Raw genomic sequence first — 26,403 nt, forward strand, 5'->3', positions numbered from 1 at the left:
CATCTCCTAAACACAGCACTATTTGGGCTTCTGCTGATTCATTGCATCTCAGAATAGCTTTTTAAAAAATCCTCACTGGAGAATTTCTATTGATTATTAGAGAGAGTAGAAGGGAGGGAGGAAGTGGGAGAGAGAGAGAAACATCGATGTGAGAGACACATTGATTGGTTGCCTCCTGCATGCGCCCTGACTAGGGCCAGGGTTTGAACCTGCAATCCTTTGGTGCATGGGCCAATGCTCTATCTACTTAGCCACACCAGCCATGGCGCAGGATAGCTGTTCTTATTGATCTCAAATAAATGCTTGTTTGCCTCTCACTTTGAAAGAACTTTTTATTTTTTAGGTTAACACAGTGCAAGCTGATCACCGGGCAAGGGGAAGGGGCTTCCTGCCTGCCTGCAGGGCCTTGGACGGAGGGGAGCTGCAGGCACAGCAGCCTCTCCAGGACAAGGTCTCACTCTGGGCCAACAGTCTATTCCACCCTGGCTACTTCTTCCTTGTAGCTGACTTCACAGTATGCTGACTAGGCAGGAAGTCCAAGATTTGTCTCCCTAGTCACAAAGGAAGGCCGCCAAGACAAAATGCTGATTGAGCATAAAGTAGAAAAGTACAAGGGCACTCTAGGGCAGGCAGGGGCCAGAGTGTATATGGGGGACACAGCTGCTGTGGGTGGTGCATGGTGCTGGTGACCACTAGGCTGGAAAGGGGGTAAGTGATACAGAAGAGGCAGACACATTAGGACCATCAAGGGTCTTGGAGACTGAGGGAAGGAGCCTGGTCTCTTTCGGTTGGCAGTGGAAAGAGTAACATGATCTGTTGCTGCCTTAGTTTGGTTTCCACGAAAACAGGCGTGTGTTTTTGTTTTATTTTATTATTTTTTGTTTTTGTTAATCCTCATCAGAGGATCTTTTCCCCTATTTCCTTTAGAGAGAGTGGGAGGATGGGGAGGAGGGAGAGAGGGAAGGAGGAAGGGAGGGAGGGAGGGAGGGGGGAGAGAGAGAGAGGGAGAGAGAGAGAGAGAGAGAGGAGAGAGAGAGAGAGAGAGAGAGAGAGAGAGAGAGAGAGAGAGAGAGAGAGAGAGAGATATTGGTTGCCTCCTGAATGAGCCCCAGCTGGGGCGGGGATAGAACCTGCAACCCAGGTACATGACCTTTTGACCAGGAATGGAACCCAAGACCCTTTGGCGTGCACCGGCCAGGTTGAAAACAGGCGTTTTGACAAGGATTAGGGTGAAGCCACTTGTTCACTTGTTTGGGTGGTGGTTCCAGGAAGCAGAGGAGAAGGCAGGGAAGTGAGCCTGGGTAGAGAGGCAAGTCAATAAAAGATGTGTTAATGATCAGGCCACAGCTGTGGGCAACTCCTGGCCCAGTCCCAGTGGGGACCCCCTAGTATGCAAAACATGCCTCAGAACTGTTCCATGGAGGGACAAGGAAGCAGTATTTGTCTACCAACTCCCACCTCTGGTCGGTTATAGATAGTTCCCGGGACATTCATGCCCCTAGCATTCCAGTCTGACCCATGTGGGGGCCAAGTCCAGTCCAGGGCCATAGAATGGCCTTTTGAAGAGAAACCAAGAAGCCAAAGGGTGGGCAGGATGGAGAGCAGCAGAGAAGCCAGCCCTTGCTGGAGCCTTTGGATTGGACAGCACCAAGGTTGTTGGGGACTCTGGGGAGGGCAGTGTTGTGGGGGAAAGGAGCAGAAGCCAGACGGGACTGACTTATGGGAGATAATACAGAGGATGTAAACTACTCTGAAAAATATGGAAATGGGAAAGCTATTGGAAGGCACCTGGGGCTGGGCAAAGGGGGCTACTAGCAGATTGGGGAGTTGCTCAGAGCCAGGGAGAGCCACCGGGTGGGCCTGTAGCAGCAGCAGAATACCACTAGATGGATGGAAGTGTAGGTGGGCTCCCTAGAGCATCCCAGCCTGTACCCATTCCGACTGAGCTGCCAGGCCACTGGGCTGACGCCTTGCACTTCATCTTTCTCCCTGGGAGTCATGGATTAGCTCAGGGTGACCCAGTTCTGCGAGCATTTATGTGATTTATTGGAAGCAGACGAGGCTTCTGCTCTCCAGGGCACAGACCCCCATGGTGGGCATCAAAGGGTGAGAAAATGAGAAGGAAGTTGCAGACACTCGTGCAGCAGGCTGGGGGCAGGCACCAACGGAGGCACAGGGAGCATGGTGGAGGCCAGAGAGCAGGCAGCTGTTCTGAGTGGGCTGGAGCAGCCAAGCCTTCAAAAATGAGGGACATTTAGGGGTAGAGAAAAAAGAATGCAGGCATTCCTGGATTTCAAAGACTTCTAGGCCTGCGTCAGCCTCCTGGTAGCTAGTTATCTCGTGACCTAGGTCTCACTGCCTCCAGAGGCAGTCCTTTCATAGCCAGACCCTCCCACTGTTCTTTGATGGAATCAGACTGTCATCTGGCCTTCCAGCTTTAGAAGGCCGCTTTCTTTGGTTTGGCTCCTTGGTGTTGTAAGCTGAATAGCTCTCCCCATCCCTTTAAAATGTCCACATGCTAATCCTCAGAACCTGGGGATGTTACCTTCAATGGCAAAGGGGACTTTGCATATGTGATAAAGTTAGGGATCAGGAGCTGGAGAGTTTATTCTGGATTATTTGGGTGAGCCCTAAATTTAACCATAAGGGTCCTTACAAGAGGAAGACGAGAATTTCAGAGGAGGAAGTAGGAGATATGACAATGGAAGCAAAGGTTGGGGTGATGTAAGAAGGGGCCACGAGCCAAGGAATGCAGGAGGCCCCCAGAAGCGAGAAAAAGTGAGGAAACAGATTCTCCCTTAGAGCCCCCAAAGGAGCCAACCCCGCGGCCACGTTGGAGGCTGAGTCAGACGTTTGGCCTCCAGAACTGAGACGAGAAATGAGTGTGTTTGAAGCCACAAAGTGTGCTGATCTGTTACAGCGGCCAGAAGAGAGGAATACTATACCTGGGAAGCACTCGGGGATGGAGGTTTACGCTCAGGGATTTGAGTGGGGTTGCCTCTCACAGTGAAGGAAGCAGAGGTGGGCAGAGGGGCAGCTGCACTGCTGAGAAGGCACAGATGGCTCCAGGTGGCCCTGCAGAGCTGCCCCAAGTGGGGGGAGAGATCCGACCCAGGACCCACATGGAGTCATTGGCCGGGCTGCCCTGGGAGCTCTCAGCAGGCCGTGCTCACCTGGTCCTGAAGGGGGCTGGGCACAGCTTTCTGAGCCACCTTCTTTTGGTCTGCGGGTCTGGTACTTTGACAACTCTCTCACATCCTAGACTTCCTCATCTATTGTGGGCCTTTAAGGAGTGTCCACATCTCTCCCTGCAGGAAATTGGGGTCTTAGTCCCAGTTTCTGTAACTCACTAAACACTCTCTGTGCAGTGTCATCTTTAACCTGGGGAAGAGCCCTGGTTGTCTCCACGTTAACTCAGATAAACAAACTCGGAAAGGTGAAGAGTGCCCAAGACCAGGGCCAGGACAGTCCCTGGGTTTGCTTGGTGCCCCTTCCCTGCCCTGTGACTTGGCTTCTCAGCCCCACCATGTTGTTATTAACTGTGCCAGTTGAGGCACTTCACCTCTTTGGCCTGTGTGTGTGTGTGTGTGTGTGTGTGTGTGTTTTCAGTAGAACTACTCTCTGCCCTGCCTGTCTCCTAGAGTTGTGTTCACTTGGCTCCAAGGAGACAAGACGTAGCCATCTTTGGAGCCTGGCACACTGCTGCTCTGATTCCCTGGGCTCAGCAAGTTCACCCTGCCTGAACCTCCCCACCATCCTGTCCCCTCATAGCTCTGAGCCCCTGATCTAAGGGAGGTGGGGGAAAGTCTCCTTGTGCTTTTCAGGTGTGACTTACCACTTTGGCACAGTTTCCCTCAACGCTGGGAATCATACAGGACTGCAATGCATGGCCATGTAGTTTACGTGCTGGGTCTCAGCCACGGGAGAGGTGGGAGAGAAATCCAGCCCATTCTGGGCACATTTTAGCACAAGGCACTATCTGCCAAAGGGATGCATCTTCCCAGAGGGACAGCCTTTTAAAATGCTCACACATGCCCTGCATGGTCTGCAGTGGGCTGTGAATATGTTGGCTTTGCAGAAACCCAGGGCTCACTGCTTAGCCCTCAGACTCTGGAGTCCAGAGTAGAAGGTGAGTGAGAAGCAAAACCCTACCCAACTCACAGCCACAGTAGCCATTGGAATCCCTCAGTGGAAGCTGGCAGGCCCTCCTAGAGACATGCAGAGGAAGCCTGGAAACTCCTGGGTTGCCCACCTTAAAGCCTCTGACCCGTTTTCTCTGAAGACTCTGCACGGAGGCCCCAACCTAGGCTGAGCTCACTAGAGCCAAACACAGGAGGTCACAAGTGCCTTTCATCCCATGTATAATCACCCCAGAGTGGTTACTTCCTTACTCAGCTCTTCCTTCCTGGTCCTTTCTGTATGGGCTCCAGTTAGCATGCCTCCAACCCAGACTTCATTGCATTCCTTCCCTGGCTCAGAACGTCCATTCCACCTTGTTTAGATTGGCATTTAGCATGCATCACACACACACGCACGCACACACACACACACACACGCACGCACATGCACACACACACGCACACGCACATGCACACACACCTCCAAGGCCAACAGCTGCTCCTTTCTCTTTCTCCCCTAATTTTCCTTTGGCTCCCTGTCATCGCCTGTCCCCTAGATCCCACGTTCAGACCTTTTCCCAGACTGTTGCCTTCCTGGACCTCTTTCCGTACTCTCTTCTTTTACTCTGCAGGTACTGTTAACTTCCCTTATAGTTGCACCAAGTCCCTCCCCTCAAGTAGGGCAGAGGGCCATCCCCAGCCTCACGTGGGGCTGTGGGCCGGGCAGGGAGCTCTGGTAGTGCAGCCTTGTGCCTTGAGTGCCCCGAGGGCTGGTTTGAAGAGGGCTTCTGGGGTGTCTATCCTGTGGAGCTTGCCCCAGTTGGCAGCCTCCTGTGGCAAGGGAGCTCCCTGGCAAGGGTGGATGGCCCATCCAGCTATGAGCAGGTTCCGGTTCTCCAGAAGGCTCCATGGGCTGCCCTTGTGGAGGTAATCAAAGGGACAGAGCCTGAAGCTCATTAGATCCCTCAGCCACTGCTGCTCAGGATCCCAGAAGACCACCAGCCTGTGAGCCAGACAGTCCACACACACTTACTGCGGCTGGGGACCAGAGGCAACAAGGGTGAGTGACTGTCTCACACTGTCCCATATGGGAGCCACTAGCTCCATGTGGCTACTGAGCCCTTGAAATGTAGCTTGTCACACTCAGATGTGCTGAAAGTATAAAATATACACTTATTTTAAAGACTTATACCAAAATAAGAATGTAAAAACCTCAATATCTTCGTATTGATTACATGTTGAAGCAACAATGAATATATTAGTAAAATAAATATTTTACTTTTAAAATTACTAAAATATTAAAAACCACATTTGTGGCACACAGTATAGTTCTATTGGCTAGGAAAAACAGAGGCAGCCTCCAATTCCAGCCCCACACAGAACCCTCCAACCCAGACTTCATTGCATTCCTTCCCTGGCTCAGTCATGTCCATGGTTCCTCCTTGTTCAGATAGGCATTTAGTGTGCGTCCTAAATGGCCCTGCTGGCCCTGACGCTGGCCCTGTAGCAGGAGGGCACGGCTCATGTCACTGCTCCCTGCCTGCGTGGCTCAGAGCAGAGCCTCTGCTGATGGGAACAGCGGCATCCTGGTGTGCGCCTGTATGGTTTGTGGGCCTAGGGAGGAGGCTGATAGACAGATAGGAGAGGTGACTGCCAAGTCCCACTCTCTTCAGGCCACCCTAGGCAAACATGGGCCACCGGCTGGGCCGCTCACCGTGAATCATGCTGGACCACAGTGTGTATGTGTGGGGAGGGATTCCAAACAAAGAAAGGGGTGTGGAATTGCCCAGAGATGCTTTCAGGGGAACCCTGATGGCTCTTCTGCCCTAAGCTAATGGCCAGTCCTCAGCAAATCTGCAGCCAGAGTGAAAGACTTAGGACCTCTAAGCGCCACAAACAACAACTGATTCCATCTCTCTGCCCCTCTTCCAGCCTCCCAAAGCAGCTCTGGCCAGAGGTCTAGGCTTCCTCCTCTTTCACCCCTTCACCCCAGTGGAGCACAGGGATTGCAGAGTGACTCACAATCTGGGCAGGGTGTTTTCTCCCTGGGGCAGCCTGGTCTTCCATGGAGCCCTGGCTTGTGGAGGAGGTGCGCCCTCTACAGGAAAATATGTGCAAGTGTAGGTTCCACCGGAAGGAGCAGATGGCTCTGCTGTACCTTGCAGCTGTCAGAAGCCACAGGTCTTGGAGAGGCGCTCTCTCCTGTGGCTACTGCTTCTTAGGTTAAAGAACAAATTATATTGGTGCACTCGACTCCTGAAGTGTCTGCCCTGTGCCTGCGTGACTCAGAACAGTTACCAGTTCTTTGAGTTGAAGTTAGCTGGACTAAACATGTTATAGACACCCGTACTACAACCTGTATGGTAGATATTTTTATTCCTAATTTATAGATGAGAAAACAGAGCCTCAAAGAGGTTAAGCATATTGTCCAGGGTCACACAACTATTATCTGGAGTCTGACTCCAGAGCATGTGGACTAACCCAGTTCACTCTGTAGCTGGCTTAGGGTGTGACCTCCCCAGAGGGAACGTGAACTGTGAGGAGAGTGTTAGGGATACAGCTCTGGCAACCTTCATGTAGTAACCAAGTGAGGTGAGGGTGACAGAAGAGTGAAGAGGACCTGGGCCATGGAGGAGTGATAGCAGGCAATTGCCTGTTCTCTGGAGAAGACATTTGCCAATGTCTCCCCAGTCCTGGTTACCACGTGCTCTCTGGTTTCTGACACTCACCTCTTCCTTCCCTGCCTCCCACAGGCAGCTTCCTGCCGCTGCACGCGCACAGCTGGTCGGCCCAGGGACCTCTGTGGATAAGGGCCTGCTGCCCCAGCAAGAGACCAAACTCACTTATTCACTTGGTTTTCATACTTCCTCCAACTTCACAGAAGAGGAAACTGAGGCCCAGTGGCTATGATTTCTCCAACCCCGGGTCAGTCACCCCACTGGCCACTTGCAGTCCTCAAGTCTGCCACCCTCACCGAATGGAACTGGATGTAGCTGAGATGTTGCTGAAGAGAAGCCAGAAGTTGTCTCTGAGTTTCCTTTAGGTCCATGGTTGGGAACCTCCTGCTCCTCCCATCACAGCAGACATTGTCTCTTCAGATTCCTTCCCCCTTCCTCCCTGCTTTTGTTATGATGGTTCTCTAACACTCTTCCCCAAGGAGCTTAAGAGTTTTGAGAAACCATCTTCACCAACTCCCTTTCATCATCTTTTTCATCACCCTCACCTCTTATTGGTCACCACAGTGATCTTCATACCCCACCTCCCTGCCACTGCCAATTCTCTTCCTAATTTCTAACACCCTCACCTCCTCATTGCCATCCTTCCCCCATTCTTCCCACTGTGACTGCTGTTAGCATTACCTCTGTCATCTCCACTTCATCCACATCATCACATCTGATGTTGCCTCTGCCATGACCACCACCACTACCATGACCTCCACTATACATACCTACCTTCTTTACTGCCATGCTACCATCTCCTCTAACCCCATTTCACCCCTGTCATCACCATCGTTACCAGGGACTTCCTCATTCTCACCTCTACCTCTGCCATCTTCTCAGCCATTTCCAACCCTATCAGTTCCACATCATCTCTCCCAGGGCCTCCACCATCCCTGTCACCATCACCTTTTCTCCACCTGGCATTGAACCTGGGACTTGGACAAGGAGCCTAGTCAGAGAACATTATCCTGCCTGCAGACACCCTTCCTAGGTTTCTCAGATGAGACCATCAGCAAGCCAGATATCAGAATACACCCTCATCTTGACCCTTCCTCAGGATGCTTTTGACAGGCGTCAGCTCAGCCCTTCTGTCAGCCATGCCTGTACTGAAAGAGACAGCTGCTGTCTGGTTAAAGACTGAAGCCCTTAGTCCGGGGCTGCCCTTGTTTGCATAGTGGTTGCATACATTTGCCTTCCATTTCTTCCCAGCTTCTGAGTGCTGTACTGTGGGTGTTCAGGTGCTGTTTGCATATCACTGCAGGTGAGGGTTGGGCTAATAAATCACTTATTAATTTCCTAAAGAGACTCTTTAATGTGATATTTTAGAAAAGAATTTGGAATGCTTAATTCTAGAGTCATTCAGGTGAAGACTCAAGGTGGGAAGGTGGGGAGGTTCTTTAAGAGCCAGTGAGGAGAGGGCAGCCTGAAACTTTGGTGTGGTCTAGAGTGGAACTGATGGAGGGGGGTTGGCTGCAGTGATGAGCTCTGGTCCTCAGTATCAGTTCAGATAGTGTCCTGCACAGCCACTTCTGCCCTTTGCAGACCATGGCCCTTCTGCTGTGTGACCTGGGGCTAGTCCCCCACCCCATCCTGTGCAGAAGAGAAGTGTTAGGCCACTCACGCCCTCCGTCAGACACCTGCTCTAAGTGCAGGGTGTTCACTCCTGATTGCACACTGGAACCGCCTGTGGAGCTTTTGAAACGTGCCTGTGCTCCCCCCTCCCCCAGAGACTCTGGTTTCACAGGTGAGCCACGGGCCTGGGTTATTTTTAAAACGCTCCCTGGTGGTCCTAATGTGCAGCTGAGATTAAAAAGCTTCTGCTGTGGCTCTCCCCGCCCTCTGTGCTGCTACCTTCCTCCTCTTTTCAGCAGTGCAGGCTCGCCTAGCCCCGGGGCTGCAGGACAGTTTGGATGCTAGTGCTTTAGGAGACTTCTCAGAAATAAATCCTTTCCCCTCGTGGGCAGTGAGGCTGGTGGCTCCCATGTAGCCGAGGAGCACTTGGCACTGGTGGGGAGTTTTCCTGTCTCTGCCTTGGTCTTACTCCATCCCATCTACCAGACACCTGGGGCTGGTCCAGAGAGGGGTCTGCAGGGGCGGGTATGGGGAGGAGTCAGCTCCTGGGCAGCCATCCTCTAGCCTCCTCTCCCACTCCAGCCTCCCAGCTTTGCTGCTGCCATTGCCGTGCCTGGGAGAGAGGCGTGGTAGTCCCTCCTGGACTCCTTACTCTCACCTCTGCACACTGACTTCCTTGTAACCACAAAGCCCCAGCTGAGCCCCATACTGGAGAAGGATTGTCCAGAGCATCCTGAACTTTGTTTCAAAACAAAATGCAGTAAACTTGGCTGTAATTTGACCTTCTCCAGACGTTCTAAGGTCATTACAGGCATCGGGCAGGTGAACACAGGAGTTGCCACAGAACTAATACTGCCGTGTTAAGAGTGAAGGCGCTGGGATTCACCATCGGTGTTCAAAGTCTGACTTGGCCATCACTGGCTGTGTACCCCTGTGATTCAAGGTCCCCACCAATAAAAAGAGTGCTTGGCACAGGCCTTGGGACAGGGATTACTCAGCAAATGCAGCTATAATTATTGTGAGGGTTGGGGCCACAGTGCCCTTATTCCTGACCTCCTGGGACTCCAGCCCACTCCTCATTGTCACAGTCCCCTCCCTCAGGTCCCTAAAGGGTCAGTGGGATGGTAGGATTGGGGAAAACTTGCTGCCTTTAGGGGTAGGAGCTGCAGTTCCAGATTATCTCTCTGGGATTGGTGGAGACAGTAGCAGGAGCAGGAGCCAGGGAGCCCCCTTGGGACTAGCTCACTAATGAGCTCTGGACTACAGAGCCCGGCCTGTGTAGACGTGGAGGGAAAGGGGCCAGAGAGCATGGTGAAGCCACCTTCCCTCTCCCAGCAGTTGCAGAATTGAACAAATAGTCTATGTAGAGGTAGAAGCGGTAGGACTTGGTGACAGCATAAAGGTGTATCTGCGTGCATGTGTGTATGTGTGTGAATGGATGTGTGAGTGTATGTGCACCCATGTGTGAGCATGTGTGAGAATGTATTTGTGTGAGTATGTGTGTATGTGTGGGTGAGTATATGTGTGTATGAGTATGTATGCGTGTTGTGTATTTCTGTGTGTATGTGTGTGTATGTGAGTGTGTGTGTGTATGAGTGTATATGTGGGTGTGAGTATGTGTGTATTGTGAGTGTGTATGTGTGTCTGGGTATGTGAGTGTGTGTGTGTGTATTTGTGTGAGTGGGTATGAGTGTGTGTATGTATGAGTATGTATTTGTGCATGGCAGTGTGAATGTGTTATGCAGTAAGAGAGAAGATAGTTTCTTTGGTCTAAATGGGTCTGAACATCCTGACTCTTCTGAAAGGCAAACAAAAAGATCTTTCTAGCATAGCTACATCTCAGGTTAACAAAATACCGCCAGGGACGCCTGGGCTGCATGACTGTGTGGAGTATATATGTGCACACCTGTCTGTGTTGGGCTGGGTAAAGGGTGGTCTGGGAAATTCATTACTGAGAAGCATCAGCCCTGAGGATCAGGGCCGAAGCACCATTAGTCACTTTGCCATGTTCAACCAGAACTCATAGCTCTGTTGATGGTCCCTAATGTAAGTGATGGCCTTTAGTTAGGTGAAGAAGGAAGCTTACATGTCTTCCCATTTCATTCCGCCCCCCATTTTCTAAAACTTCCCACTTTTCTTCCTTCACCTTTTAAAAATCCACCTCTTCTTCCCTCCTCGTCCTCTTGAGAGGCCAGTGCTCTACCCCAAGCATGGCCGTATCAATGGGGTTGGGTGCGGGGCAGTGGAGGCCTCCCTGCTGGTGTGTCCTTCTCCTGAAAGGCGGGAGGAGTCCTTCCCCCTCAGTGGATTAAGGTCTGGCCAGCCTGAGGGTGCACGCAGAGCCTTCCTCCTTTCCCTCCCTCTGAGTCTAAAACACAGACTCTGGGGCCCAGAGAACTTGGATCTTCATTCATGCGCCTCTGTGAAGCTAGAGAGCCATTATCCTGGCTCCAGGAATGAGACGAGCTTGGCATCATTCAAGGTGGCCAGAGAAAAGGGAGCAAATGACCCCTAGGGCAGAGGCTTGGAACAAGAGTGAAAGGAGGAGAGGTGGGGGGAGGTCACAGAAGGCACACAGCCTATCCAAGCTTTCACATCAGGCTCAGGACCAAGTTTTAGAAAGCTTAGACAAGGCCTGTGTGCCTCCATTTTCTTTATCTCTATGCTCATGGCCATTATGACTCATTTAAAAATATTGTATCGGAAATGTGTCAGGCACTAGTTTTTCCAGAATGAATTTATCACTGTTCCCACCTCTACCATGATTGCCATCACCACCAACATCATCATCAATATCAATACAGAGATGGCCATGACTGGATCAAAGTACCACCATAATCACCACCATCTTCATCTCTAACATTGCAGACTCGGTATCACACCTCTGCCATTGACATCACCACAACCACCACCTCCACCAAATCTATGCATCATTGATGACACCACCAACAATAGCCACTGTCATCACTGACATTCCAGTAGCTTCTACCACCATCACACTACACTACATCAACCCTGCCGCCAACCCTACCATGCCATTGACACTAACATCACTGATAACCACCACCCTCACTGACATCACCATTATCATCACCAAGATTTACATGGCCATCTCTGCCGCCAACACTACACCATTGCTGAAGTCACCATTAGCACCACCACCATCATCATTGACATTTCTACTATTGTCCTCACTGATATTTCTATAACAATCACTCACCACCATTATTATTGACATCACAACTCCTCCCAGCTACCACCATCACTACCATCATGGACATCACCACTATTATCACTAATGTCACTGCCACCACCACTAATTTGTATCTTCTCTCCTGGAACTGTGTTTCTGTCTTTCAGAGCACAAAAAGAAATTTGTGATCACACATTCTTTAATGTTGAGTGGCCCTCATTCAGCTCTAAGTGTCATGGAAACAGGGATTGTATCTCTTTTCCCCACTGCTACATTCTCAGTGCCTGGACAATGGGCAGCTCACAGTAAGGACTCAATGAAAGTGTTGAATTAACATATTATTTAGACTAGTACAGCCCCTACATTAAAGGCAATTTAGGATTAGGATTTCAATTCTTCCTATAATTCTATCTCCTGACTGGACCTAGAAAAAATACCACTGGGTTATATAACTGATAAACAAGTGAGGAGAAGCCTGTTCTGGCTCCATGATATGCTCAGCCATGGTGAGAAGTCCACAGCCAGGAGTGCTGCAGATGAGCTAACAGAAGTTTGGTTCTAAGATATTTATGTCCATCATTATACCACCTGGAATTTATCTGAATCTGGAATGATTTGGTGTTGAGACTTAATCCAGTTCATCTTTAAGACCAACAGAGGCTTTCATGCTCCCAGTAGGACAGAGGTTCCTTGGAGCTAATGATGTGAGTTTGAGCAGGGGTCTGATGGGGATCCCAGAAAGGAGGGCTCTGGGCTCCCCATCCCAACATCAACTACTGGGTTTCTGGGAAAGACTGTGTTATAATGGGGTATCAGTGATTTTAGAAACAGGTTTTAAAACTATTGGCCTAGAAAGTGAGTGCTTTCAATTTTTAGTTTATGTGGATGTCCCAATTTTTAGTGGATGTCCCAACCAAAAACCACAGAACAACTAATGCCACCAGGCCAAAAGAAGCACTAGAAAGTGCTTATCTGATGTTTCTGTGGACTTTCTCTTTCCAAGGCTACAGTTAGCTCCCCATGATGTCTTTTACTCTGGTTCTTTGGTAGAATAAAAACACAGTATTGTTCTTGGAGCACTGTATTCCATGCAGGAATCTTTATTTAAATAACTTGTCTTGGGAACATAAACCTAAGGAGAAGCACAGTATATGAACCTTCCCAATGAATTCTGGGAGATTGTCACCCGAGGGGAGGAGACCAGACAGAATTGGCAGCATTGTGCCTTTGGAGTTATGGTCACTGAGAGTGATAGGATGGGAGTAGAAGGGTGGGGCAGCTGGCCGAAGAGTGGGAGGATGGTTATCTCTCACCCGCAAGGGCCAGGATCCACAGTAAAACCAATGGATCCCTCTGCTTATTCATCAGTCCTCTCTGAAAATGGTAGCCCCTGGGCAGGGCTGTGTGTGTTGTGAGTGTGTGTGTGTGTACACATGTGCACACACCGAGCAGCTATGGGGGCACTGACCAACCCCAGCCCTTTCTGGTCAATATTCATGTCTACCCTCAGGTACCCCTCAAGGCATGGGCAGGCTGGCAGGAGGCTCTAAGCTTTGGCCTCACCTGGGGAGCATGGGTGGCTGAGTCTCTGCCCCAGGGAGAAACTGAACTGCCTGGCCAGGGAAAAGGTGGCATTCTCTGGGGAGATTGAATAAAGCTGAAAAGGATAGTTCAATTTGAGGAGATATTTTCAGACTGATAAATGAAGATGCAATTGTGAAGGAGGCTTTGTAACCAGGAGCAGAATCACCTGCTATCCAGAGATTTGGGCTTTGTCCTACAAACTGCTGGGGAAGCTCTGGAGAAACAGCTTAATGTGGGATTGGTGTGTTGGGAGTAAAGGGAGGAATGAGAGATGCCAACCCCTCTCAGGACTGAGTCCAATGGATTGGACAAGCCTATTAGACCATTCAACTCTCTTTCACAGGAGGTGGAAAGGCTCCTAGAGTTGGTTAGACCCTTAACCACTTGCTTCCCAGTGCAGAACTGTTGTCACTTTTGGAAAACTCGTAGCCACAGAGGAGTTGCTGACCCAACCCATCCAACCTCTTCCCAGCATTTATGCCTCCAGCCTTGCAATCTCTCTTCTCCCCTCCTAGGCCTCTTTTCTCATTGGACAATCCTGTCTACCCTCAGCACCTAGCACACACTGCCCACCACAGACTGACTCCAGAAGGCTGTTTGTATTGCACCTGTATTAACTATGCCCTCACCCTAACACCCCAGCGGACTTGATCCTGACCTCATGGCTGACGCACCACCTTTGTCTTGTCCACTGAGGGCATCTGTCCATTGTGTGTGTCCTCAGAGAAAGAAATCCTTTAATGGCTTTGGAACCTGGGAAGAGGAGCGTCTGGCAGGTTGAGGGAAACAGACATTGGTCTGCTGCTCTCATATTTCAGTTCATCCAGCCAGTGACATTCTCGAGTCCCTGGGTGCTCAGTGCTAGGCCCAGATCCACGGGGATGGACACAGGGAATGACGGGTGAGGGCTGTGCTTTTGGGAAGCGCAGTCTGCTAGAGGAGGTGAGTTACATGTGAAAACAGCGAAAAGACCACGCCAGAGAACCCCTGTGGGTTGGGGATAGATAATGTGGCACAAACTGTCTCTGAAGCTGAATATAACTGCATGGGCTGGGGTTGGAAAAGGAAGAGGAGAAGGACAAATAACTGGGGCAACTTACATCCTTCTGGATGAGCTCCGCATAAACCAAGCAGGCAGCAGAGATCAGCTCGTCGGCATCAAGGTCGACCAGGTTGTTGCAGGCCTGTGCCGGGAGAAGGTGGAGGAAGCAGGCATAGGCTGAGGGGACAACGCCGCTACTTATGGATGTCACTGGGGCCACCGGATCTTTTCCTAACCCACCTGGCACAGTGCTTGAAATTCCAACACTGGAAATTTATATTTTGGGGAGATGGTAATTGTAGTTTTCATACTGAGGTCTAGAGAGTTCTGGGGTTCTACTGAGGATCTCACAGGTTACCAAGTAGGACTTGTTTTATAATTGGGGTGCCACCTAAGATGTTTTTGAATAAAGACTTCAGCACTAGTTAGAAATTTTGGGAAACTGTAGGTCTTTTGCCACAGGAGGACGATAAAGCCAAGAAATTAACTGTGAAGCAGTCAAGCCTAGTGGTTAAGTACCATTCAAGGCCTTGGACTCCTCATGAAACATAGGGGTGAAGATGATGATGGGCATCACCCCTCTGGGTCAGGCTTGTTGTGAAGCTCAAAGGAGCGCATCTGTAAAGCACTCAGAGTGGTGCTCGGGACATGTCAGCTGCCATCATGATCCTTCCCAGGGCAAAGAGGGCACGGAAGCCCAGCTCCCCATGAGCCTGGGGCCTTCAGCCGGGAAAGCGCGGGGTGGGAGGTCCCCAGGAGCCGTGGGGCTAGGCTTGACCAGAGGGTGCTCTCACCAGGAGGATGTCATCACCAGCCATGCTTTCCTTCAGGACCTGCTCACGCACCATTTGCAGCAGGCTGTAGGCCACCAGCACCTGGAAGTTTCTGCAGGGCTTCCCCGTCAGCAGAACCTGTTCGGGCGGGCAAGTCTTGGTCTGTGCCCTGTGGCCTGATATTGCACTGCCCTTAAGATGGTGAGGTACCCACCACCCACATGCCCAGGGTCAGACATTCCTGGGCCTCACTGCTGACTCACTCACTCAGTCACTCAGTCACTCAGACAAGTGCTCACAGCTACCTCTGGGGTTCTAGGCATTGTGCTGGGGTTCTAGGCTCCTGGGGGAATCAGAAAAAGAGCCTTCATGGAATTCATTAGATGCAGGGAGGAGGAAGAGAGAAAATGAGAGAGGGGAGGGAAGGAGGAAGAGAGAAATTGGGGAGAGGGATGAGTAGGGGAGAGGGAGATAGAGAGAGGGAAGAGAAAAACGAGGTAACATTTGAGTGGAGCTTCAGCAAAACAATGGTTGTCAACAATACAGGTGTCACCAAGGTCCTGTGGGTGGTCATCAACTTGGGCATGGAGACCAGCCGGTCAGGAGGGAGGGGGAAGCAGGGTTGAGTCATAGGGCTAAACCTTCCAGGCTAAACGTTGGGCTGGGTCCTGTAGACAGTGGAGGCCACTGGACAGGGCAGTGATGAGTGGTGGGTGTGTTTAGGGGAGGTTAATCTGCCACGGGGACTGGGATCAAAGAACTGCAGGTGCAACCTGTCTGTGGGGACCCACCTCCTCCAGAGGGAAGGCTCAGTAAGGAGCTAGCACCCAGGTGGATGGGAAGACGGAGGAACGGGGAGATGAGGGAATGAGAGCAGAGTGAGGCACTTGGCAGGAGGCAGGGAAGTGAGCTGCAGGCCAGGTGTCCACAGCATAGGCTGTAAGTCCCCTTCTTCTGCCCTGACTGCCCAGAAAGGTGAAGTTGGTGGGACTTCATGAACAGATGGATGAACTGATGCTCTAGCTTCCTCCTTATTGGGCAGGAGCAGGGTCACTGACCTAATAAACCCCGAGCACCTGGACTCCATCTAAAGCCACAACAAAGCCAAAGAGCTCTCCTGCTGCCTGCCTGAGGGGAGGGGCCATCCCCCAGCAGAGCACCTCACCTCCCAGAGCCTCCAGACATCATCAAAGGACTTGAAAGCACGCTGGAAGCAGAGGCAGAACCAGGGGAAGAGGGACTGCACAGCCCCCGCACCCTTTCCTTCTGTGGGGAGAGAAGTGGGGTGCCAGGCAGAAGGCTATATCAGAGAAAATGGATGACACACACAAGGGAGCTGAAACAGACAGCCAGACACCAGAGCATACTACACACTTGGGAAACACAGGGTGTGTTTGGCTGTCATTTTCCCAGCAGCCCTTGGAGACGGTTTGTGGTGGATTTGCAACTGTCCAGGTTCCAACCCCACTGAGATGAACCCTGTCCACTCACTTAGGTGCTTAGCAAACACAGGGTCTAGGAAGCTGATCAGGTTGTTGAGCATGTCTAAGTTCTTGCCAACCCCAATGTTGATGACACAGCTGTGCTCCTGTGAAAGATGGGTGGGAGGGAGGGAAACTAAGTCCTCTGGGCGTGAGGGCACCAGAAAAGCCAGCCCTGCTCTCCAATCCCAGGGAGCCTCTGTATGTCTCTGTATTCCAGGTCAGGCCCATGTCTCTGTGTAAGTCTGGATGTTGTGTATGTATGTGTGCACACATGCACACATCATGTCTGTGTCTGTGTGGTCTGTGTGTGCCAGTGTATCCATCTGTATATATGTGTGCACCTGTGTGTGTGCATGTGTGTGTGTGTGAGAGAGAGAGATGTGTGTGTGTGTGTGTGTGTGTGTGTGTGTGTGTGTGTGAGAGAGAGAGAATGTGTGTGTGTGTGTGTGTGTGTGTGTGTGTGTGAGTGAGTGTGAGTGTGAGAGATGGGGATGCAGAGATGTTTCAGGTGTGGCTCACAATGCAGTGAGCCCTGTTATTCTTCTGCACACATACTGTGCGTCAGAAGCAGGCCCAGGGAAGCACAGTATGCATACTGTTGTATGGTGGAGGAAACGATGAGGGTGGGTTCTGGGAAGCCTCTCACAGATCATGAGGAAGTCTTTCTAGGGAGCAGCAATTACAAAAGCCTTTAGCCTGGACAGTGCAGTGTGCATCTGGGTAATCCTGAGTCCCCGGTGTGCCTGGAGCACAGGTCATGTGAAGGGAGCTGTGAGAGCAGCCTACGATGGAGGATTGAATGCCTGGCTGAGGTCACTGGATTTTTATTCTGAAGGTGTGAGGAGCCATGGAATGTTCGTGGGAGCAGAGCATATTTGGGAGAGGACTGCCAGAAGTGTGTGCCATCACTGGGCCTTTTCAGTCACACCCTTTCAAAGTTTGGTAAAAGCTGGACCCAGAGCATCACTCCAGCCTCCTCCACAACTCCAATGCTTGCCACCTGCAACCTCGAACACACTGCACTGGGAACACACTTCTAGGCTCCTCTGGGACCCAAAGATCTGTTCCAGGGCTAGAGGAAATGGCTGGGCTGCCAATGCCTGCCTAACCTCAAGGGGTTTAAAGATTTAGCGGGGAAGAGGAGGCCCCCAGCTTAGGCCAAACCCTCACCGTTTTCTGCAGGAAGAATTGGAAGAGCCAGAAGGTCTCGTGGTCATGTTCCACCATCAGCTGGAAGAGCATCACCATCTCATGGAAGCCCTGCTGGTACTCTGCGGGGAGGGGCCAGTTAGGAGGGGCTGAGTAGGAGGGTAGAGCCTGGGCTTGGGCAGGGAAGGAATTCCAGCAAGGAATTGAGAAGAGGGGACCACGGGGGAGGCTCAGCACTGTGGCGCACCTGCCTGGGTGTTGCAGACATAGCTGAGGAGCAGGATCTTCTCCAGCTTCTTCTTGTCAATAAGGACATTGCCCAGGGGATCTTTGTCATAGAGTTTCTGGATGTCATATGCTAGATTGCAAGCAAGGGACAGGAGGGGTAGCACCAGATCACCTCCAGCAGCAGGTCTATGGGTGAGTTTATTTCCCCCAACCAACCCAAGCAGAAAGCTTTAAAAGGAATATCAGCTCCCCCTCCCTCCCGTGCCCCGACTCTATCCCTCACCACACCCTGAGTTGCCTGGGTTTCTTTGCATTTCCAAATTTTTGACCAGGCTGAACCCTCTGCCAGGACTGTGACCCTTCATCCAATTCAAATCCAGCCTGGTTCTAGACCAAGGTGAGAAGAGATGAAGACAAACCAGCCGGAACAGCATTGCACCCAGGGAAACACCATGCCCCACGGGCATCTAGGGGCACCCAGTAGAGGTGGGTGGATGGACTAACCACAGTTTAGCTGGGGAAATTTCAGGCACATGTCAAGACAGCTCCCAGGAACTGGGGAAGTATCCCCACAAGACTGAGGAGGGCTCAGAGATGGCCTCCAGCAATCCCCTCTGCACAGCCCTCCCACCCCAATCTGCTCACCGATGTTATTCCGAGTCTCTGTGAAGTTCCGGTGCAGGTTTTCCAGAAGGGGGTGAATCTTCTCATACATCTGGCATAAAGCTTCATAATTTTTCCTATGACAACAGGACTGAAGCTAAACCAGGCAGCCTTTCCTCCCAGCAAGTCTAGGGACCCTGAGTTGTGCCCACTGTCTGGGACGCTCCCCTCCCCTCTGCCTGAGCCAGCCCTAACCATGCTCTTCTATGCACCCGGAGTGCAGATGGGGATGAGATTCACCTCATAGTTCTGCAGTCCGATGGACACACCTGAATCCTGGCTTCACAGCTTAATAACTGGGGTCTACAACTAGGGTCAAGCCTTGGCGACCTCACTTTCCCTCTCTAAGCTTCAGGGTCCTCATTTGTAGAGTGGGATAACACTAGCACCTATGCCTCAGAATTATAAGGATTGAATGAGGGGGTGTTATGTGCCCATCATCATAATGAGGTTGAATGGTGTCCCCCATGTCCATGCCCTAACCTCTGGAACTTGTCAATGTAACCTTACTTTAAAAAGGGTCTTTGCAGATATAATTAAGTTAAGACTCTCAAGATGAGTTCATTCTTAATTACCTAGTTGGGCTCTAAATCCAATGACAAGTGTCCATATAAGAGACACACAGAGGAGAAATATAGGGAGAAGGGAGAAGGCCATGTGACCAGAGGCATAGACTGCAGTGATGCAGCCACATGCCAAGGAACATCTGGAGCCGCCAGAACCTTCAAGAGACAAGGAAGGGTGCTTCCATAGAGCCTTCCGAGGGAGAGAGGCCCTGCTAGGCCCGTGCTTTTGAGCTTCTGGCCTCCAGAACTGAGAATATATTTCTACTGTGGCAGGACACCTGGTGTGTAGTGCTTTGTTAAAGCAGCCTCCGGAAACTAACTCAGGTGGGCTCGTCTCAGGACTCCCCAGCTGGCCCTCAGATCCCCTTACTGCCCTCAATTTTCCTCCCACTCACCCTGCACATCAATCTTCTCCACTTCCCTAGGCTGCACAGGCCCAGGGAAGGATGGGATGTCGTGGGGAGGGGGGAGGGTCAAGCCCATGTCTCGCTAGTATGTAGGCTGGTAAATAGAACTGGGCAGGGCTGGTAAAGGCCCCTTCTGTGTGTGGGCCCTGGGTCAGGAGTGCCATGGGGAATTTGCCACTCAGAATGAGAAGTCTGTTTAAAGTCTATTTAACGCCACGCTGGGGTGAGCACCCCCTCCCCACTGTACTACCCACCCTTCCCTATAGGATCTGGAATGTTCTACCTCCTTGTACTGTCCACGGTGAGCCGCTCATCCTGGGAACTCTGCCATGAGTAGTAGCCCGTGAGGAACTTCCAGGCTTCTGTCCTCACGAAGGGGTGCAGACCCTGGGGTCGGGATGTGGGGTGAGAAGCCATGGGTTCTCTGAATGCCTGCCAAAAGAGTCCCTCCCAATGCCACCTCCCCCCTTGCCCACCCTGCTCCCTAGTTCCAGGGGAAGACCAAGGCTTGGGGACCATACCCTTTCCAGGATGTTAACACAAATGAAGTCTCGTGACTTGGCCAACTGACCGTTCTCATCAAAGAAGCCATCCCACTCTGTCTTGTCAATGGGCGGTTTTCTCTTCACCTGTGGAGGACAACCGCTTAGCTTTCTGTTAGGGACCTTTGCTTTGCTTTTCAGTGTGATTTTTAAATGATATACTCTGGATTTTGCAATGTGAATCTAAGCTCACAGTAGTCTCTGACTCATTTCTGGAAATTTATCCTGAAAAAACATATTAAAATGCTGTATGCACAATAATTTTCATTGCATATACTTACCAAAATGAAAAATGCAAGTGCTCTAAGTGTTATGCAATAAGGGGATAGTTACGTAAACCATGGTTTATGTACTCATTGGAATATTATAAAGCATATAAAACAATGCTTACAAGGGTGAATAATCTGGAAAAATATAAATGTTAACAGAAAAAAGCAGAATACAAAATTGCACATTCAGTATCTATCTTCTCTATGTACTATCTATCTTCCATAAATGTTTGTAGACTCAAATAAATAGTGAATTAACCACTATAAAATTGTTAGAAAGAAGACTAAAAAATACAAAAAAAACCTATCTAAAACTAACAGTGATTATTATTTTAAAATGTTTTATTAATTTTAGAGAAAGGGGGATGGAGGGAGAGGGGAGAGAAAAAGAGAGAATATTTATGTGAGAGAGAAACATCGATGGATTGCCTCTCATAAGCGCCCTGACCAGAATTGAACCTGAAACCTGGGCCTGTGCCCTGGCCAGGAATCTGGTGACCTCTTGGTGACCTCTTGGTGCATGAGATGATGTTCAACCAACTGAGCCACACTGGCCAGGGTGATGGTGATTATTTTGGAATGATAGGATTATAAGTAATTTTTCCTTTTTATTGTATTTTCAAACTTTTCTATAATGATATATGTTGCTTTTATAATAAAAATATAAAATAAGCACTAATTAAGGTGTGTGTGTGTGGGGGGGGAATGAGTACACTGCATACAAATTAATTAAAAATGCTAATAAAACAATAACAAGAAGTTAGAGTTCTTATGGAAATGACCTCCCATTAATATGCACCTGAATATGCATGCATGTGACTTAAATTTAAATTTTGCAAACAAGTCACCTGAGAATCTTTAAAATGCAGATTATGACTCAGATGGTCTAGGGTGGGACCAAAAAATGCATTTCTTTTTAAACAAAATATATTTTTGTTGATTTCAGTGAGGAAGGGAGAGAGAGATAGAGATAGAAACATCAATGATGAGAGAAAATCATTGATTGGTGCCTCCTGCACACCCCCTACTGGGGATTGAGCCCACAACCCAGGCATGTGCCCTTGACTGGAATCAAAACCTATACCCTTCAGTCCATAGGCCAATGCTCTATCCACTGAACCAAACCAGACTAAAATCTTATTTAGGATTTTCTCATCCATGTTCAGGAGAGATATTGGCCTATAATTTTCTTGCAATTTCTTTGATTTTAGTGTTAGGGTAATGCTGACTTTATAGAATGAGTAGGAATGCATTTGTGCTTCTCAAGTTTTTGAAGACTTGCTACTATTTCGTTCCTCAGTGTTTGGTACAACTCAGCAGTGATGCCATCTAGGCCTGGAGTGTTCTTTGTGGAAGATTTTAAACTGCAAATTCAGTTTCTTTATTTGATTTGAAGATGGAGACAGAAGAAATGGTTTAATTTTTTTACTTCAAATATTAGAGATTTATAGGAACCATACATTTTTCTTCCAACTCATTTTAATAATACAAAAACAACAGGGAAGTAATGAAATCATAAAGTATAAAAATAATAGAAATTTAAAAAATTAATTTTGAATACAAATTCATTAAATTCTCTTATTAGCTGTAAACACTTAAAAGCATCAGTGATGGGCCAGACACTTTTCTAAGCAATCCTATATAATAAAAGCCCAATATGCTAAGTGTCCAGTCAACCAGTCGGTCATTCAACCAATCAAAGTATAATATGCTAATGATATGCTAAGGCCACTCAACTGTTTGCTATGATGTGCACTGACCACCAGGGGGCAGAGGCTCCGACTGTTAGGTTAGGTTGCTGCTGGGGTCCGGCTGATTGGGACTGAATGAGATGGGCCAGACACGCCCTGGAGTCCTCCTGTGGTCCCTCCCCAGTTGGCCAACCTCCCACGTCCCTCCCCGGCCCCAATAGTGCACCAGTGGGGTCCCTCAGCCTGGCCTGCACTCTCTCGCAATCTTGGACCCCTCGGGGGATGTTGGAGAGTCGATGAATAATGTTGTGCTTATCTATATATATAAAAGGCTAATATGCAAAGTGTCCCTACCGGAGTTCAATTGGGAGACCAGGAGTTCTATTGCTTGCTATGATGTGCGCTGACCACCAGGGGTTGGCGCGGAACAAAGGAAGGCCTCAGCTGGCAGCCGGCAGCCTGGGAAGGGAGGCCCCAGCCGGCAGCTGGAAGGCCCCGATCGGCCCTGATTGCCAGCCAGGCCTAGGGACCCTCCCCATGTGAGAATTTCATGCACCAGGCCTCTAGTTTAAATATATTAACTTGTTTAATCTTCTCACCCATCTATAAGGTAGGTGTAGTTATTACACTGTTTTATAGGCCAGGAAACTGTAGGAGGGCTAATTAGCATATCTGAAGTCACACAGCCAGTATCAGAGCTGAGACTTGAACCCAGACTTGAATCTCCTACCTTTGGTGCAAGAGTCAGGGTGCTGAACCCCAATGCCATGCCACCAGGAAGGACAGACAAGAGGCAAGAATTTTAAGTTGAATTAAAAAATATATATATATACATCTACACAAGCTGTTAGCAAAAGGAATGTGTTAAAATCAAATGCCTTAGAAAGATGAACAAATATATGAAGAGAGAAACACAATAAAAGAGTGGCAAAATAATCAAAGTAATATACACAGTATACCACAATAAAAGACATGACATCAACACAATAAGGAGAGATAATTGGAAACATCACAATAAGTCATCTGCCGCCTTCTTTAAGAATTTGCATTACTAAACGTCTACCTACTACAATGGACCAGTCATGTGCCTACCTTGTCAGCACTGAATTTGTTTACAAAAAGTCACTGTCTTCTCCTTCCAGGAAACTCCTTTTCTCTATGCCATCTACTTCCTTGTACTTCCCAAACCTTAGCTAGCAATAGGCCACCCACAAGAGATCTGAGACATTTGCTAGCAAGCCAAGAACAAACACCAGAAGTTTGGTGACATGCAGAGGGCTGAAGGTGAAAATTTCCTCATGAAAGCCCCCTCTATCCCTTCTAGTACATCCACAATACCCATCTGTTCCAGAAATCATAGAGCCTGTATCTGGGGTCCTTCAAAGTGATGGGGACTGTCAGCTCCATGGCTTCTCAAATCCACCATCATTCGCCCATATTCCCCTATTCCTTAATGCCCTGCACAAGCCATCTGGGTATAATAGCCTGGTGGCCAGGGAGGGGGAACTATGTTGTACACAAGCTGAATGTGCTTCAGCAATGCAGTAGCTGCTTTTCTACTCCCCCGAGAAGAACACTGCTAGGTAGAGCAGTTGTGGAAATCTCCTACCTTCATGATGTGCATAAGCAGGCTAAAACTCCCCACCAGCAAACCTGGGGAAACTTGGCCATGCTTCCCCTGGAGAAAGGGGCTTCCTGCTGCCAGAGACCTTGGCTGCAGGTGTACATCTCCCCACCCTCCCTTCCCTTCTGCATCACTGGGTTAAGAATTTCCACTAATCCTATATAATAAAGAGGTAATATGTAAATTGACCATCACTCCAACACACAAGATGGCCACCCCCATGTGGTCAAAGATGGCCACCCCCATGTGGACACAAGATGGCCACCACAAGATGGCCGGCAGGGGAGGGCAGTTGTGGGCGGTCAGGCCAGCAGGGGAGGGCAGTTAGGGACAATCAGGCCGGCAGGGGAGGGCAGTTGGGAGCAACTAGGTCTGCAGGGGAGGGCAGTTGGGGGCAACCAGGCCTGCAGGGGAAGGCAGTTAGGAGAGACCTAATTTGTTAAAGCAGCCTCCGGAAATCAGAAAACGAGCCTGCAGTAGACGGCAGTTAGGGGCAACCAGGCTGGCAGGGAAGGGCAGTGGGGGTGACCAGGCCGGCAGGGGAGGGGAGTGGGGGTGACCAGGCCAGCAGGGGAGGGTAGTTAGGGGCAATCGGGCCAGTAGGGGAGCAGTTAGGTGTTGATCAAGCTGGCAGGCAGAAGTGGTTAGGGTCAATCAGGCAGTCAGGCAGGCAGGCAAGTGGTTGGGAGCCAGCAGTTCTGGATTATGAGTGGGATGTCTGACTGCCAGTGGGATCGGGCCTAAACGGGCAGTCAGACATCCCTCAATGGGTCCCAGATTGAAGAGGGTGCAGGCTGAGGGACATACCTGCCCCACCCCACCCCCGGGCATGAATTTTGTGCACCGGGCCTCTAGTGTTTCTAATAAAATAGGAAATCCACTGGAGGGTAAGAAAAACTGTCTATGATTGTCTTTGATGCCACATTGCTCTGAATACTCAGAAACAGAGCCCTCAAGAAAGACTGGGAAGGGTCATTGACTCTGCTTACGGTGCTTAACCTCTTTACGCTCCAGTTCACTGGAGGACAAGACACACTCCCACCAGTAACTACGGCCTACCGTGTCAATGGTTCTCCCCCAGGAGAGAGGCGGGGGGCCCAAGGAGGGCCTGCATATTAAAATTGGGAGGGGGCAGTAAGTGCACTCGAACGTTACCCAGGTGATTAGCAATAACCCAGGTGTGGCGGGTATATCATCAATATAGCATGCTGATGAACAGAATGGTTTAAAACAGTGGTTCTCAACGTTAGCTGCGCATCAGAATCACCCAGAGGGTTTGTTAAAACAAAAGAATCTGCATTTCTTAATTGATGTTGATGCTGCAGGTTTGAGCGCCACTCTTGGAATCAAAGAATCACTGAATTAGAAGATGGACTTCCTGCCCTGGCCTGTGTTTCTCAGTAGTTAGAGTGTAGGCCTGCACACTGAAGGGTCTTGGGTTCAATTCCTGGTCAAGGGTACATACCTTGGTTGCAGGTTCAATCCCAGCCTCAGTCAGGGCACGTGTGGGAGGCAATAAATCGATATGTGTTTCACATTGATGTTTCTCTCTCTCTCTTTCTCTTCCCTCCCTCCCTTCTGCTTTCTCTAAAAATCAATGGGGGAAAAAAGAAAATGAACTCTGTAACCCACTGTCTACATCTAAATACCAGCTCTGCCACTTAGTAGCTGTGTAGGCAAGTTTATTTACTCTCTGTGCCTCAACGTTTTCATTTATAAAATGATAGTATCATCCATTTTATAGAGTTATGATGAGAATAAGTGGCTATAAAGCATTTAGAATAGTCATTGTACAACATAGAGTCTATGTGAAAACTTGTTGTTTTATTATTATCTTTCTTGAAGTTCAGAGAAATGAAGAAAGATATGAAGAAAATTCAAATCAAGGCCCGTTAATAATCTGCAATGAAGCAATAACATTTAAAATTCAGGGAGAGGGGTGCCCATTTTTGGATTTCTACTCTTTTATCACTATAATTAACAAGACTTGAAATTATAATTAGTTACTATAATTTTGAAAATATACCGTGTGGACAATTTTTATGACTGAGGCTGACTTCTAATGAATAAATCCATCTTACTAACTAGGCTTGGAAGCACCTCTAACAAAAGCATTACTGCCATCTGGTGGCAGCGTACCAAAATTGTTGTCAATAGCACCAAGGAAAATTAATCAGCATCTTTAAGACTGAACTTGCAAACCTAAAGCTCATTAGATAGAATGTCACAAATGAGGAAAAGGTAACACTAGTTTAGAGAGAAGGGTGAAAGGGGACCTGTGTTTCTCAGTCCTGTTGTTGGTGCTGATGGTGAGACCAAGATACAACCTACCCTTCTAGGTCAGCTCACAGTTCCAGTCTTTCCCAGCCTGCGGGGAAAATGGCTTAATACAAACCAGAGGTTGGGGAGGGAGGGACTTGGAGCTGATGAAGAACACGCACCAGGATGAAGGAGGCCGACAGCCTGGCAGAGAGGCTGTTTTCGGGAGAGAGGGTGGTCATGGCTCCTGCTGGTTGTCTTCAAAGCACCCTCTATGCTCTACCCAGAGCTTACTTCGAGCTTTAAATGATGCTTAATTAGTAGGGAAAGTGATCTTCATTTTGGGGGATGAGTTGCATTCCCAGGGGGAACTGGGCCTCTCCTGACCTCCCACACTTGAACAGAGCCAGCCAGCTGTGTGTCACAAGACCCCTAGAACCCTCGTCACAATGACCTTGGAACATGGGAGTTCTCAGCTTCAGGGGTATGTATGGCACATCCCGGAGCCACGGGGACTAA

The 26,403-nt window shown here is 49.4% G+C and overlaps 1 protein-coding gene across 2 annotated transcripts; it reads right to left on the bottom strand.

Moving 5' to 3' along the window:
* Window positions 1–13,779: 13,779 nt before the first annotated feature.
* Window positions 13,780–26,284, bottom strand: TBC1D21 (TBC1 domain family member 21). 2 transcript variants are annotated; one of them, XM_008157074.3, is made up of 11 exons: window positions 26,067–26,284; window positions 20,021–20,128; window positions 19,783–19,886; window positions 18,509–18,603; window positions 17,883–17,993; window positions 17,657–17,757; window positions 16,494–16,590; window positions 16,168–16,268; window positions 15,024–15,140; window positions 14,288–14,371; window positions 13,780–13,940 (listed from the first exon to the last, which is right to left on the bottom strand). In XM_008157074.3, the coding sequence occupies exons 1-11, from the start codon at window positions 26,124–26,126 to the stop codon at window positions 13,908–13,910; spliced, it is 1,011 nt and encodes a 336-aa protein (XP_008155296.1). In that variant the 5' UTR covers window positions 26,127–26,284; the 3' UTR covers window positions 13,780–13,907. The 2 variants fall into 2 exon arrangements, with proteins under 2 accessions (XP_008155296.1, XP_054571606.1); XM_054715631.1 differs by having other exon boundaries at window positions 13,780–13,956.
* Window positions 26,285–26,403: the final 119 nt, after the last annotated feature.

This window comes from Eptesicus fuscus, chromosome 5 (genome assembly GCF_027574615.1).
Source record: "Eptesicus fuscus isolate TK198812 chromosome 5, DD_ASM_mEF_20220401, whole genome shotgun sequence".
Taxonomy (NCBI): Eukaryota; Metazoa; Chordata; class Mammalia; order Chiroptera; family Vespertilionidae; genus Eptesicus; species Eptesicus fuscus.

Bases quoted from the DNA above. Each gene is read 5' to 3' on its own strand.
- TBC1D21 (XM_054715631.1), bottom strand. From the start codon at position 26,126: ATGACCACCCTCTCTCCCGAAAACAGCCTCTCTGCCAGGCTGTCGGCC. The intron at 18,604-19,782 runs GTAGAACATTCC...CTGTTGTCATAG, and splicing joins ACCGTGGACAGTACAAGGAG to GAAAAATTATGAAGCTTTAT. The intron at 17,994-18,508 runs GTGAGCAGATTG...CTTGCAATCTAG, and splicing joins AGAGACTCGGAATAACATCG to CATATGACATCCAGAAACTC.